This window comes from Coregonus clupeaformis, unplaced genomic scaffold, assembly GCF_020615455.1.
Source record: "Coregonus clupeaformis isolate EN_2021a unplaced genomic scaffold, ASM2061545v1 scaf1787, whole genome shotgun sequence".
NCBI classification, from domain to species: Eukaryota; Metazoa; Chordata; class Actinopteri; order Salmoniformes; family Salmonidae; genus Coregonus; species Coregonus clupeaformis.
The window spans coordinates 37767-52751 of NW_025535241.1; the positions used below are offsets into that span (position 1 = coordinate 37767).

Below are 14985 nucleotides of genomic sequence, written 5' to 3' on the forward strand. Positions count from 1 at the left end.
AACATTGTTGTAGTTTCGTAGCGTTCATCCTAACACTGTTCATCTGCTACCTGTAGGTGCTGTTTCCTCCAGTCAGTTCATCCTAACACTGTTCATCTGCTACCTGTAGATGCTGTTTCCGCCAGTCAGTTCATCCTAACACTGTTCCTCTGCAACCTGTAGGTGCTGTTTCCTCCAGTCAGTTCATCCTAACACTGTTCCTCTGCTACCTGTAGGTGCTGTTTCCTCCAGTCAGTTCATCCTAACACTGTTCCTCTGCTACCTGTAGGTGCTGTTTCCTCCAGTCAGTTCATCCTAACACTGTTCCTCTGCTACCTGTAGGTGCTGTTTCCTCCAGTCAGTTCATCCTAACACTGTTCCTCTGCTACATGTAGGTGCTGTTTCCTCCAGTCAGTTCATCCTAACACTGTTCCTCTGCTACCTGTAGGTGCTGTTTCCTCCAGTCAGTTCATCCTAACACTGTTCCTCTGCTACCTGTAGGTGCTGTTTCCTCCAGTCAGGATGGGATCTCTGCAGCAGAGGTGGAGCTGAGAGTCAGACCAGGAGACAACATCACTCTCTACTGTGACTGCAACATAACTACTGGAGTATACATTATGTGGTATAGGAACTGTTCTCACAAATACCAGCCACCTCTTGTTATTTTAACTTACAACGTTTACCAAAATCTTCAGGACATTTCTGATAATCCCAACCCTTTCCCTGGATATAATGTGGTGTGGAACCCCTCTAACAACTCCTATGATCTACTGATTGAGAACATCACTGGATCTGACCTGGGACTCTACTACTGTGGGACTAAGGAGTACAAGGTGGAGGATGAAGGAGGGAAAGGAGGTATTAAACAGAAAGGGGTCTATCACTATGGAAACATCACCACTAGGATTTCACTGGGTAAGAACTAATATTATTCTATATATAGATCTTCTGGCTGTATCTTTAGTATTATTCATATTGTGTTTGTATTGGTGTGTCTGGGTTCCATTAAATGTTATTTTGAATCAATCATCCGAGGCTGATCTAGGGTCATAAAACATTGCCTCAAGATCATCTGTAAACATCCAATCAGCAGTAGATAATTGACAACTCACTCTAAGAGAGTAGTTCTGTTTGTGTTTAATGTTTTGTCCAGACGTCAGTCCTCCTGAGTCCTCCTCCTCTCCTGATGTAGACTGTGGACTGTGTTGGATGTTGCTGTTCAGTCTGTGTCCTGTGTCTGCTCTCCTCTCCTCCCTCCTCTCCTCTTTCTGTGTCTACTCCTTCTGCAGAACAACAGGTAAACTAACTTCATTATTAATAGCATTATGTTTTCTTTTTTCTTTCACTATTTCATAGCATGCACTGACTCACTCATTCCTTTTGTCGATTTGATTGATTTAAATTCCATCTTACTAACTGTTGAAGTAAGGAACATCCTACATCCTAAACTTCCATTTTTGACAACATCAATAATATACAAAATGGATTATTTTACTTACAAAGTTAGTATACATTCACTCTCACTTAATCTGTTTTACTCTCCAACTCAATCAATCAATTAAATAATCAATCAATCAATAAACCAGCCATCAATAAATCAATCAATCAATCAAACCTTCTTTCAAATACTCTGGTAAACTAATGTAAACCATGTTAAATTGACAGCTCAATATCAGATGTGTTCTTTACTTGTTGTTTTAATTGTGATAATTCTTCCTCTGCAGCTGCAGCTGAGACTCAGGTTCCTCTGAACAGGACTACCACCAGGGGAAGTGACAGCAGAGAGAAGGTATAGTCAGAATGGGTGTTGTAGTTCTTTGACTGGTGGCCATTTGTAGTCCATGTGATTTGTAACCCAGTACTATTCAAAGCATTGGCGAGTATACTCATTAAAAACTAAAGTAATAAGCAGTAAAACATAGTGACATGATGCATTTCATGAAATAATAATAATGTATGATTATATATGAATAATATTAACAGATTAATTGTAAAATCTCTCTCTCTCTCTCTCTCTCTCTCTCTCTCTCTCTCTCTCTCTCTCTCTCTCTCTCTCTCTCTCTCTCTCTCTCTCTCTCTCTCTCTCTCTCTCTCTCTCTCTCTCTCTCTCAGGAGGAAGGAGATCTGTGTTATGCCTCGTTGGATATCCGTCAGGGACAGAGGAGACCAAAGAAGAAGAAGAGAGTCCAGAACTCTGACTTTAAAACCTACACAGCCATCAATACCAGCAGAGTGTGAGACCTTTACCATCCATCAATACCAACAGAGTGAGACCTATACCCTCCATCAATACCAGCAGAGGGTGAGACCTATACCATCCATCAATACCAGCAGAGGGTGAGACCTATACCAGCCATCAATACCAGCAGAGTGTGAGACCTATACCATCCATCAATACCAACAGAGTGAGACCTATACCCTCCATCAATACCAGCAGAGGGTGAGACCTATACCAGCCATCAATACCAGCAGAGTGTGAGACCTATACCATCCATCAATACCAGCAGAGTGTGAGACCTATACCATCCATCAATACCAGCAGAGTGTGAGACCTATACCAGCCATCAATACCAGCAGAGTGTGAGATCTATACCATCCATCAATACCAACAGAGTGAGACCTATACCAGCCATCAATACCAGCAGAGTGAGACCTATACCATCCATCAATACCAGCAGAGTGTGAGACCTATACCATCCATCAATACCAGCAGAGTGTGAGACCTATACCATCCATCAATACCAGCAGAGTGTGAGACCTATACCAGCTATCAATACCAGCAGAGTGAGACCTATACCAGCCATCAATACCAGCAGAGTGTGAGATCTATACCATCCATCAATACTAACAGAGTGAGACCTATACCAGCCATCAATACCAGCAGAGTGTGAGGCCTATACCAGCCATCAATACCAGCAGAGTGAGACCTATACCAGCCATCAATACCAGCAGAGTGAGACCTATATCAGCCATCAATACCAGCAGCTGGGAGGAAAAACAACAGTTTTCATATTTTTACGAGTTACTTAATTTTTGGGGGGGATATTTGTTTAACCTTTTAAAATAATTTTCATACAACTTTTGTCTGTAGCCTTTTAATAATAATAACAATAGTGATTTAGAAAATGTTTTTAAGCTCAGGGAATATGGTTTATTAACTCTTGATATAGTTATAGTTTGTAGTTGTAGTTGTGAAAGTTCATTGTATTTCATTTTTTAAGTGTATTGATGTGTTAATGTAGCTGAATAAATATTGATTCAGTTTAATTAGATTGTATTTCATTATTTACTAAGCTAACATATGGAATTGTTTTAAGATGGTCATACCATGGATAATTTAGCTATTTGATTTAGAATTTTAGGACCCCTTTAGGTATAAAAAAATATATATAAAACATTTTTTTGTTAAATATTTAATTTGGCCTTGACTACTATAGCCCATAGAAACACATTGAATAACACATTCATAAATGGCAAAAAAGACTGTCACAAAATAAATCATAAGTTTGAAGTGTCTGAAAGCTCAGGGAATATTTTAGTTTTGTGGGACATATTTAAGCTCTTATTTTTGTTGGCACCAAACTACCTCCATACTTCCATTCATTTGTATGGGTTACCTTCAGACGAGCCCTGTGGCACTTTAGGGGGTTGTAGACCAAAACGGAGAACATCATCGTATTTGTGAGTCTCCCCTTTCCACAGTGGGGTCATATTAGTTTCTCGGACAAACCGTTCGGACGCTACAGACGTTTTGGTGAGCAGTCCGACAAAAACCGCTGTAGCTCGGCCACATTGCACCTCGGATGCGGAAGGCAGGATATTGAAAGGTAGGATATGCAAAAATCTCGGATTTTGATGGGGATTTTTTTATTATGTTACTCAGACACTTAAGGATTAACCTTGTTCCTGGAAAGCTACCGTTCTGTTGGTTTTCAATCCAACTCTAATTTAGCACACCTGATTCTAATAATCAGCTGGTTGATAAACTGAATCAGGTTAGTTACAACTGGGGTTGGAGCGAAAACCTACAGGAGAGTAGATCTCCACGAACTGGGTTGGAGAGCCCTGACCTAGCCTATGGTTGAACATTTTAAGTGTCTTAAATGTACTGTAGCTCAGTAAAGCGTTCAGTGAAACCACATGCTCAATAGAGTTACATAGCGAAATAAGGTTAATTATACCACAGAACAGTAGTCTCTGAAAAAACATCCCTTTCATTTGAGGAAATTAGATCATGCTGATCTCATTGGACACGTAGAAGAGAAGTTCAATTCAGAATGACTGGCCTTTGCTTCTTTTCTGGACTTCCCTCTTCTCCTTACCACCTCCTGGTTTTAACACAACAACAACAACAACACAACATGTTAAACTGTTGTCACATCACAGTACTGGATGAAAAGTTATGTTAACACAAATGTCACACCCTGATCTGTTCAATCAATCAAATTAATTTATGAAGCCCTTTTTACATCAGCAGATGTCACAAAGTGCTATACAGAAACCCAGCCTAAAACCCCAAGCAGTAAGCAATGCAGATGTAGAAGCACAGTGGCTAGGAAAAACTCCCTAGAAAGGCAGAAACCTAGGAAAAAACCTAGAGAGGAACCATGTTCTGAGGGGGGGCCAGTCCCCTTCTGGCTGTGGAGATTATAACAGTACATGGTCATTAAGGCCTGATTTTTCTCCAAGATGTTCAAACGTTCATAGATGACCAGCAGGGTCAAATAATAATCACAGCGGTTGTAGAGGTTGCAACAGGTCAGTACATCAGGAGTAAATGTCACTTGGCTTTTCATAGCCTGGCATTTAGAGGTTGAAATAGCAGGTGCGGTAGAGCGAGAGAGTTGAAAACAGCAGGTCTGGGACAAGGTAGCACGTCCGGTGAACAGGTCAGGGTTCCATAGCCGCAGGCAGAACAGTGGAAACTGGAGCAGCAGCACGACCAGGTGGACTGGGGACAGTAAGGAGTCATCAGGCCAGGTAGTCCTGAGGCATGGTCCTAGGGCTCAGGTCCTCCGGGAAGGGAGGGAGAGAGAGAGAATTAGAGGGAGCATACTTAAATTCACACAAGACACCGGATAAGACAGGAGAATAACACCAGATATAACAGACTGACCCTAGCCCCCCGGCACATAGACTATTGCAGCATAGATACTGGAGGCTGAGACAGGGGGGGTTGGGAGACACTGTGGCCCCGTCCAACGATACCCTCAGACAGGGCCAACCAGGCAGGATATAACCCCACCCACTTTGCCAAAGCACAGCCCCCACACCACCAGAGGGATATCAACAGACCACCAACCTACTACCTTGAGACAAGGCTGAGAATAGCCCATGAAGATCTCCTCCACTGCATGAGCCCGAGGGGGCGACAAACTGGACAGGAAGATCACGTCAGTGACTCAACCCACTCAAGTAACGTACCCGTCCTAGGGACGGCATGGAAAGCACCAGTAAGCCAGTGACTCAGCCTCCAAAAAAAGGGGTCAGAAGCAGAGAATCCCAATGGAGAGACGGGAACCGGCCAGACAGAGACAGCAAGGGCGGTTTGTCGCTCCAGTATCTTTCCATTCACCTTCGCACCCCTTGTTACAGCACCCTGGTTATAGCACCCTGGTTACAGCACCCTGAATTCCCCCCTTTCAGCAATCACCTCTCCCATGGTCCCGTTCACGTAGTCCCCAGCTGCTGACCGGGAGTTCCTGGACCTTAAGCACCGCTTCACCACAGCTCCAATATGAATCCATCCGGACCCCGTCCCGTCAGTTCGTGGTGGAGGTAGACCCTTTGGATGTCGGAGTTGGGGCCGTCCTGTCCCAGTGTTCTGCCCTGGACCTTAAGCTGCATCCCTGCTCCTTCTTCTCCCATCGTCTTAACGCCAAGGAGAGGAATTATGAGGTGGGGAATCGAGAACTACTCGCGGTGAAGATGGCATTGGAGGAGTGGGGGCGCTGGTTAGAGGGGGCGGAACATCCATTCATTGTGTGGACGGATCACAAGAACCTGGAATATTTGCACACTGCCAAGCGGCTTAACTCCAGGCTAGCTCGATGGGCCCTGCTGTTCACCCGGTTCAACACCTGGAGCCAGCAACTCGTGTAGGTAGAATACGCACGCAACACCCTCCCCTGCTCAGCCACTGGTCTCTCGCCTTTCGAGTGTTCGATGGGTTATCAGCCCCACGCTCTTCCCTGAGCTGTGGCCGTACCTAGAAGAGAGCCCGGTCTGCTCTTCTCAAGACCCCCTCCAGGTATCGATGACAGGCGGACCGCCACCGGACCCCGGCTCCCCGTTATCGTCTCGGGCAGAGGGTATGGATGTCCACTCGGGATCTGCCCCTCCGGGTGGAGTCCAGCAAACTTTCCCCCCATTTTATCGGACCTTTCCCCATCTCTAAGATCCTTAGCCCCTCTGCTGTTCGTCTTCTGTTGCCCAGCACCCTCTGTATACATCCCACTTTTCATGTATCAAGGATTGTAAACCTCTGTCTCACAGCCCTCTGTCTCCTCTTGTCTCGTCAAGCCTACTCTGACTGCCCTATCCTGACCCTGCCTGCCGTTCTGTATCTTACTGTCTCTGCCCTGGATTACCGACCTCTGCCTGCTGTTCTGTATTTTACTGTCTCTGCCCTGGATTACCGACCTCTGCCTGCCGTTCTGTATTTTACTGTCTCTGCCCTGGATTACCAACCTCTGCCTGCCCTTGACCTGTCGTCTGCTGCCCCCTGTTTTGTTAATAAACATCTGTGATTCGAACTGTCTGCATCTGGGTCTTATCCTGAGTTCTGATAACAAACAGATATGAGTATCCCCATGTCCTGACCCACCGTGTGTGTTCCCGACCCAGAAGGCAGCAGGAATGAGGAACAGAAACAAAGCTCTGGAGACCACCACCAGGACCCAGCTCAGACCATAAATAAATAATAATAATAAATAATCATAATCATATATATATATGTTGAAATGAAATTGTGTTTTTCAGAGATTATAATGTTCTGTGGTATAATTCACCTGACTTCTCTATGTATCTCTATTGAGAATGTGTTTTAAAGCTTTACTGAGCTACTTTTAGTCAACTTCAACCATAGGCTAGGTGTTTGTATGAAACCATGGAAACTGCTGTGGTTCTGTTCAGCATCTGTCTTCCTCTAAAGACACACCCCATTAGCATATTAATCACACCCTTGTCACTTCTAAGCCAACCCTCTTAGTATATAAGCCACACTCTCAAACAAAAACCTATCTGAAAGGTTGCTAGAGCCTTTTCAAACAGAATGGCATGACCTTAACATTGAGGAGACCATAGGGCAGAATTTCCCAAACTTGGGCCTGGGGACCCCAAGGAGTGCAAATTTAAATAATTAAATAATTAATTAATCATCAAGCGTTGATTATTTGATTCAGCTGTGTAGTGCTAGGGCAAAACCTAAACGTTCCATAGGGGTAAACTACGTCAGTCTTGGATCATCTGTCTTGCAAGTAGCGCTGTCACTTTATCTCTTTTTGATACAAGCAGTGTCTTCACATTTCACCACACCTAATTTTATAATCAATTCTAAATGCTTACGGCAATGAAAGTAAAATCAGTAAATCAAATTAAACTAAATCAATATTTATTCAAGGTACATTTAAAACATATCAGTTCCCTTTACAAAAATATATATGACCATATTTCCTGATGTTTTGAAAATATTATTTTACTCTGATAGATTCAATGCAGGTGCGTTCTACAGTTAAATTAATGCAAGCTTAAAAACATCAATTGTAATAATTATAAAAGGCAAAAAAAGATACAAAATAATACAAATAAATTCTAAACTCATTGTCGTTGAGCGAGAGACAAATATATTGGAAGTTAAAATTATTCCATCAAAAATAAAACTGGTAAAAACATCAAAATCCTTGTCCTCCCAGTTAAGTCTATGATGCTTAAAGTCTCACACTCTGCTGGTATTGATGGATGGTAAAGGTCTCACTCTGCTGGTATTGATGGCTGGTATAGGTCTCACACTCTGCTGGTATTGATGGAGGGTATAGGTCACACTCTGCTGGTATTGATGGAGGGTATAGGTCACACTCTGCTGGTATTGATGGAGGGTATAGGTCTCACACTCTGCTGGTATTGATGGCTGGTATAGGTCTCACACTCTGCTGGTATTGATGGATGGTATAGGTCTCACTCTGCTGGTATTGATGGCTGGTATAGGTCTCACTCTGCTGGTATTGATGGAGGGTATAGGTCTCACACTCTGCTGGTATTGATGGCTGGTATAGATCTCACTCTGCTGGTATTGATGGCTGTGTAAGTACTGAAGTCAGAGTTCTGGACTCTCTTCTTCTTCTTTGGTCTCCTCTGTCCCTGACGGATATCCAACGAGGCATAACACAGATCTCCTTCCTCCTGAGAGCGAGCGAGCGAGCGAGCGAGAGAGAGAGAGAGAGAGAGAGAGACTTTACAATTAAACTGTTAATGTTACTAATATATAATCATACATTATGATTATTTCATGTAATTCATCATATTATTATGTTTTACTGCTAATTCCTTTAGTTTTTAATTACTATACTTGCCACTGCTTTGAGTAGTACTGGGTTACAAATAACATGGACTACAAATAAAGATGGCCACCAGTCAAAGAACTACAACAAAGATTCTGACTATACCTTCTCTCTGCTGTCACTTCCCCTGGTGGTCGTCCTGTTCAGAGGAACCTGAGTCTCAGCTGCAGCTGCAGAGGAAGAGTTATCACCATTAAAACAACAAGTAAAGAACACATCTGATATTGAGCTGTCTATTTAACCTGGTCTACATTAGTTTACCAGAGAATTTGAAAGAATATTTGATTGATTGATTGATGGTTGATTGGTGATGTGGATTTTTACATTGATATGGGTTTTAGATTGGTAGATCGCTGTTGCTGTGCGAGAACTGAATTGGTTCCTCTCACTGGGTTCGTGTGTGTGAAATGGGCATCTGACCTGTGTTCGGGTCAGATTCTACAGTTGTCTTATCTTATCAGGGACTGAAACCAGACTGTGACCCTGTGGCTCCCCGTAGGCAAATCCCGGGAACGAGCCGGGGTTGAACAGAGTTCAGGCTAAACCCTTTGTCTCTCCTGGGGGCGGCTTCTTGATTACTTACAGCAAGACGGGGTGGCTTAAATAATGACTTAAAAAATGAATGAGTGAAAAGTTGAATCCTGACAGAGAGTGAGAGAGTGAGTTTACCTGTTGTTCTGCAGAAGGAGTAGACACAGAAAGAGGAGAGGAGGGAGGAGAGGAGAGCAGACACAGGACACAGACTGAACAGCAACATCCAACACAGTCCACAGTCTACATCAGGAGAGGAGGAGGGGGACTCAGGAGGAGGGGAGGAGGGGGACTCAGGAGGACTGACGTCTGGACAAAACATTAAACACAAACAGAACTACTCTCTTAGAGTGAGTTGTCAATTATCTACTGCTGATTGGATGTTTACAGATGATCTTGAGGCAATGTTTTATTACCCTAGATCAGCCTCGGATGATTGATTCAAAATAACATTTAATGGAACCCAGACACGCCAATACTAATACAATATGAATAATACTAAAGATACAGCCAGAAGATCTATATATAGAATAATAATTGTTCTTACCAAGTGAAATCCTAGTGGTGATGTTTCCATAGTGGTAGACCTCTTTCTGTTCAATTAATTTAGTTTTCCCTCCATCCACCACGTTAGTCTCCACAGTCCCACAGTGGTAGAGTCCCAGGTCAGATCCAGTGATGTTCTCAATCAGTAGATCATAGGAGTTGTTAGAGGGGTTCCACACCACATTATATCCAGGGAAAGGGTTGGGATTATCAGAAATGTCCTGAAGATTTTGGTAAACGTTGTAAGTTGAAATAACAAGAGGTGGCTGGTACTTGTGAGAACAGTTCCTGAACCACATAATGTATACTCCAGTAGTTATGTTGCAATCACAGTAGAGAGTGATGTTGTCTCCTGGTCTGACTCTCAGCTCCACCTCTGCTGCAGAGATCCCATCCTGACTGGAGGAAACAGCACCTACAGGAAGCAGAGGAACAGTGTTAGGATGAACTGACTGGAGGAAACAGCACCTACAGGTAGCAGAGGAACAGTGTTAGGATGAACTGACTGGAGGAAACAGCACCTACAGGTAGCAGAGGACCAGTGTTAGGATGAACTGACTGGAGGAAACAGCACCTACACGTAGCAGAGGACCAGTGTTAGGATGAACTGACTGGAGGAAACAGCACCTACATGTAGCAGAGGAACAGTGTTAGGATGAACTGACTGGAGGAAACAGCACCTACAGGTAGCAGAGGACCAGTGTTAGGATGAACTGACTGGAGGAAACAGCACCTACACGTAGCAGAGGACCAGTGTTAGGATGAACTGACTGGAGGAAACAGCACCTACAGGTAGCAGAGGAACAGTGTTAGGATGAACTGCCTGGAGGAAACAGCACCTACAGGTAGCAGAGGAACATTGTTTGGATGAGTCACAGAATGTCACTTTGATATCATAAACTTCTCCACATGGAAAGATTAACCTCATTCTTTACCACAGTGATCACAATATCACAATAATAAGACAACAGATCTAGTCAACTATAAAACCACATCAAGAAATCAGCTATCATCCAGCTATAAGGCCCAGTAAAACAAGTTACTCACATAAGAATGCAATCAGAGCAACACACAGCCTGTCCATCTGGTGGTCTGATGGTCTGATGGTGACTGTCAGAGAGTAGCTGGGTCTTTGAGTAACAAGGTCTTTGCTGCGTATTTCCGTGTTCATGGTTTAACATACTTTACCATGAAAGGACATACGAGCAGCGATTGGTTCGATCGAGTGGAAAGTTTTCAGCTTGTGGTCCTTTTCTCGGAAACCGATGTTGTGTGACATGAAAAGTAGGGTCTACAATCGAGGTAAACAGGCTTCACACCAACATGACGTCAATGGAAAATATTCAGCTTTGAGGTGTTCACCTTAGATAGCAACATCTTAAGAGACCTATAGACACTCTATGAAGAAACAAAGACACATTTTGATGACTGAGTTGACGTTTAAACCTCAAAGAAAATACATTTATACAGAGGCTTAAAGTAGGTCTATAGGACTTTATATCTGTAGTCAGAAAGTAGGACTAATGAAAGACCCAGCTACTCTGACCCTGTTACTGAAAGACCCAGCTACTCTGACCCTGTTACTGAAAGACCCAGCTACTCTGACCCTGTTACTGAAAGACCCAGCTACTCTGACCCTGTTACTGAAAGACCCAGCTACTCTGACCCTGTTACTGAAAGACCCAGCTACTCTGACCCTGTTACTGAAAGTCCCAGCTACTCTGACCCTGTTACTGAAAGACCCAGCTACTCTGACCCTGTTACTGAAAGACCCAGCTACTCTGACCCTGTTACTGAAAGACCCAGCTATTCTGAGCCTGTTACTGACAGACCCAGCTACTCTGACCCTGTTACTGACAGACCCAGCTACTCTGACCCTGTTACTGAAAGACCCAGCTACTCTGACCCTGTTACTGACAGACCCAGCTACTCTGACCCTGTTACTGACAGACCCAGCTCACTGCTCTTTCCTCAGACCTGAAACCCAGCCCCCCTTAACCCCTCCCCTACAGAGCAGAAGCACTAGCTGAGTAAACCACAACCACAGACATAGGACTATACATGATATACAATCATATGGACACACTCCAATATACCCACATATATGTGCACTCATGTAAAAAGATACATACATTGACCACTACTAATGTTGGTAAGTCTGATATTATGATGTTGGCATTACAGTACTCATATAAGAGCTAGTCACTGATTGGCTGAGAAGACACACTCAGTACACAGGAAACCCACACTGACATCCTGTTGCAGTTGCCATGGTGATGTCTGTCTCTCTGTTTGTCTGTTTGTCTGTCTACCATTTGGCCTGAGGAAGAGAGTACATCCAAGTTATAAGTAGTTGTTCCCCCATGGTGCTGCTATTCTCCTGATGATGTCACACATGTTCTCACTGAGTGCATCATATCTCTGTCTATGTCCTATTTGTTTTCCCACTAATCCTGAAGAAAAAGAGATCGTTAGATACAGAACTACATCCACAAAGATAAAGAACTACAAATGGCATAGCTCTTAAACTATAATTGACTTGAATGTACCATCACATCTTCTCCAGATCATCATGGTTATTGTAGTTTCTGATTGTAATTTCTTGCTGCATTCAATTCAGGGTGTCCATCATTGGTGAGGCCTAGATGTGTGGTGGATAAATAATAATTTTGGGATGCCTCAATTAGCTCATACAGATCATGGTGAGGATTTAAATGTTATGATTACTGGATGTTCATCATTTGATAAATCAAACATTAATACTGGCAGGTTGCAGTTATATAGGCCAATCTTAGGCCTCTGTCTCAAGATAGGTCTCTGTCTCAGGATAGGTCTCTGTCTCAGGAGAGGTCTCTGTCTCAAGATGGGTCTCTGTCTCAAGATGGGTCTCTGTCTCAAGATAGGTCTCTGTCTCAAGATAGGTCTCTGTCTCAAGATAGGTCTCTGTCTCAGGATAGGTCTCTGTCTCAAGATAGGTCTCTGTCTCAATATAGGTCTCTGTCTCAAGATGGGTCTCTGTCTCAAGATAGGTCTCTGTCTCAGGATAGGTCTCTGTTGAGCCAGGATAGGTCTGTCTCAGGATAGGTCTCTGTCTCAGGATAGGTCTCTGTCTCAGGATAGGTCTCTGTCTCAAGATGGGTCTCTGTCTCAAGATGGGTCTTACTGAAAGACCCAGCTACTCTGACCCTGTTACTGACAGACCCAGCTACTCTGACCCTGTTACTGAAAGACCCAGCTACTCTGACCCTGTTACTGAAAGACCCAGCTACTCTGACCCTGTTACTGAAAGACCCAGCTACTCTGACCCTGTTAGTGAAAGACCCAGCTACTCTGACCCTGTTACTGACAGACCCAGCTACTCTGACCCTGTTACTGAAAGACCCAGCTACTCTGAACCTGTTACTGAAAGACCCAGCTACTCTGACCCTGTTACTGAAAGACCCAGCTACTCTGACCCTGTTACTGAAAGACCCAGCTACTCTGACCCTGTTACTGACAGACCCAGCTACTCTGACCCTGTTACTGAAAGACCCAGCTACTCTGACCCTGTTACTGAAAGACCCAGCTACCCTGACACTGAACTGAAACCCAGGCCCCCCTTAACCCCTCAGTCCTCCCCTCAGACCTGAAACCCAGGCCCCCCTTAACCCATCAGTCCTCCCCTCAGACCTGAAACCCAGGCTCCCCTTAACCCCTCAGTCCTCCCCTCTGACCTGAAACCCAGGCCCCCCTTAACCCCTCAGTCCTCCCCTCAGACCTGAAACCCAGGCCGCCATTAACCCCTCAGTCCTCCCCTCAGACCTGAAACCCAGGCCCCACTTAACCCCTCAGTCCTCCCCTCAGACCTGAAACCCAGGCCCCCCTTAACCCCTCAGTCCTCCCCTCAGACCTGAAACCCAGGCCCCCTTAACCCCTCAGTCCTCCCCTCAGACCTGAAACCCAGGCCCCCCTTAACCCCTCAGTCCTCCCCTCAGACCTGAAACCCAGGCCCCCCTTAACCCCTCAGTCCTCCCCTCAGACCTGAAACCCAGGCCCCCCTTAACCCCTCAGTCCTCCCCTCAGACCTGAAACCCAGGCCCCCCTTAACCCCTCAGTCCTCCCCTCAGACCTGAAACCCAGCCCCCCTTAACCCCTCAGTCCTCCCCTCAGACCTGAAACCCAGGCCCCCCTTAACCCCTCAGTCCTCCCCTCAGACCTGAAACCCAGGCCCCCTTAACCCCTCAGTCCTCCCCTCAGACCTGAAACCCAGGCCCCCCTTAACCCCTCAGTCCTCCCCTCAGACCTGAAACCCAGGCCCCCCTTAACCCCTCAGTCCTCCCCTCAGACCTGAAACCCAGGCCCCCCTTAACCCCTCAGTCCTCCCCTCAGACCTGAAACCCAGGCCCCCCTTAACCCCTCAGTCCTCCCCTCAGACCTGAAACCCAGGCCCCCTTAACCCCTCAATCCTCCCCTCAGACCTGAAACCCAGGCCCCCCTTAACCCCTCAGTCCTCCCCTCAGACCTGAAACCCAGCCCCCCTTAACCTCTCAGTCCTCCCCTACAGAGCAGCAGCAATAGCTGAGTAAACCACAACCACAGACATAGGACAATACATGATGTACAATCATATGGACACTCTCCCATATACCCACATATATGTGCACTCATGTAAACAGATACATACATTGACCACTACTAATGTTGATAAGTCTGATATTATGATGTTGGCATTACAGTACTCATATAAGAGTTAGTCACTGATTGGCTGAAAAGACACACTCAGTACACAGGAAACCCACACTGACTTCCTGTTGTTCAGAGTAGCTGGGTCTTTCAGTAACAGGTTCAGAGTAGCTGGGTCTGTCAGTAACAGGGTCAGAGTAGCTGGGTCTTTCAGTAACAGGGTCAGAGTAGCTGGGTCTTTCAGTAACAGGGTCAGAGTAGCTGGGTCTTTCAGTAACAGGGTCAGAGTAGCTGGGTCTGTCTGTAACAGGGTCAGAGTAGCTGGGTCTGTCAGTAACAGGGTCAGAGTAGCTGGGTCTGTCAGTAACAGGGTCAGAGTAGCTGGGTCTTTCAGTAACAGGGTCAGAGTAGCTGGGTCTTTCAGTAACAGGGTCAGAGTAGCTGGGTCTTTCAGTAACAGGGTCAGAGTAGCTGGGTCTTTCACTAACAGGGTCAGAGTAGCTGGGTCTTTCAGTAACAGGGTCAGAGTAGCTGGGTCTTTCAGTAACAGGTTCAGAGTAGCTGGGTCTTTCAGTAACAGGGTCAGAGTAGCTGGGTCTTTCATTAGTCCTACTTTCTGACTACAGGTATAAAGTCCTATAGACCTACTTTAAGCCTCTGTATAAATGTATTTTCTTCAAGGTTTAAAGGTCAACTCAGTCATCAAAAT

At 45.0% G+C, this 14985-nt stretch overlaps 1 protein-coding gene and 1 long non-coding RNA gene across 2 annotated transcripts; one reads left to right on the forward strand and one right to left on the reverse strand.

Annotated features, from left to right (window-relative positions):
* The first annotated feature begins 1182 nt into the window (after nt 1-1182).
* On the forward strand, nt 1183-2182 carry LOC123487548. The gene is made up of 3 exons (XR_006659821.1): nt 1183-1276; nt 1704-1768; nt 2092-2182. It is a non-coding gene; the product is annotated as an uncharacterized LOC123487548 (long non-coding RNA).
* A 6028-nt stretch (nt 2183-8210) lies between these two features.
* On the reverse strand, nt 8211-9297 carry LOC121559098. The gene is made up of 3 exons (XM_045218763.1): nt 9207-9297; nt 8643-8707; nt 8211-8379 (listed from the first exon to the last, which is right to left on the reverse strand). The coding sequence occupies exons 1-3, from the start codon at nt 9292-9294 to the stop codon at nt 8221-8223; spliced, it is 312 nt and encodes a 103-aa protein (XP_045074698.1). The 5' UTR covers nt 9295-9297; the 3' UTR covers nt 8211-8220.
* Nucleotides 9298-14985: the final 5688 nt, after the last annotated feature.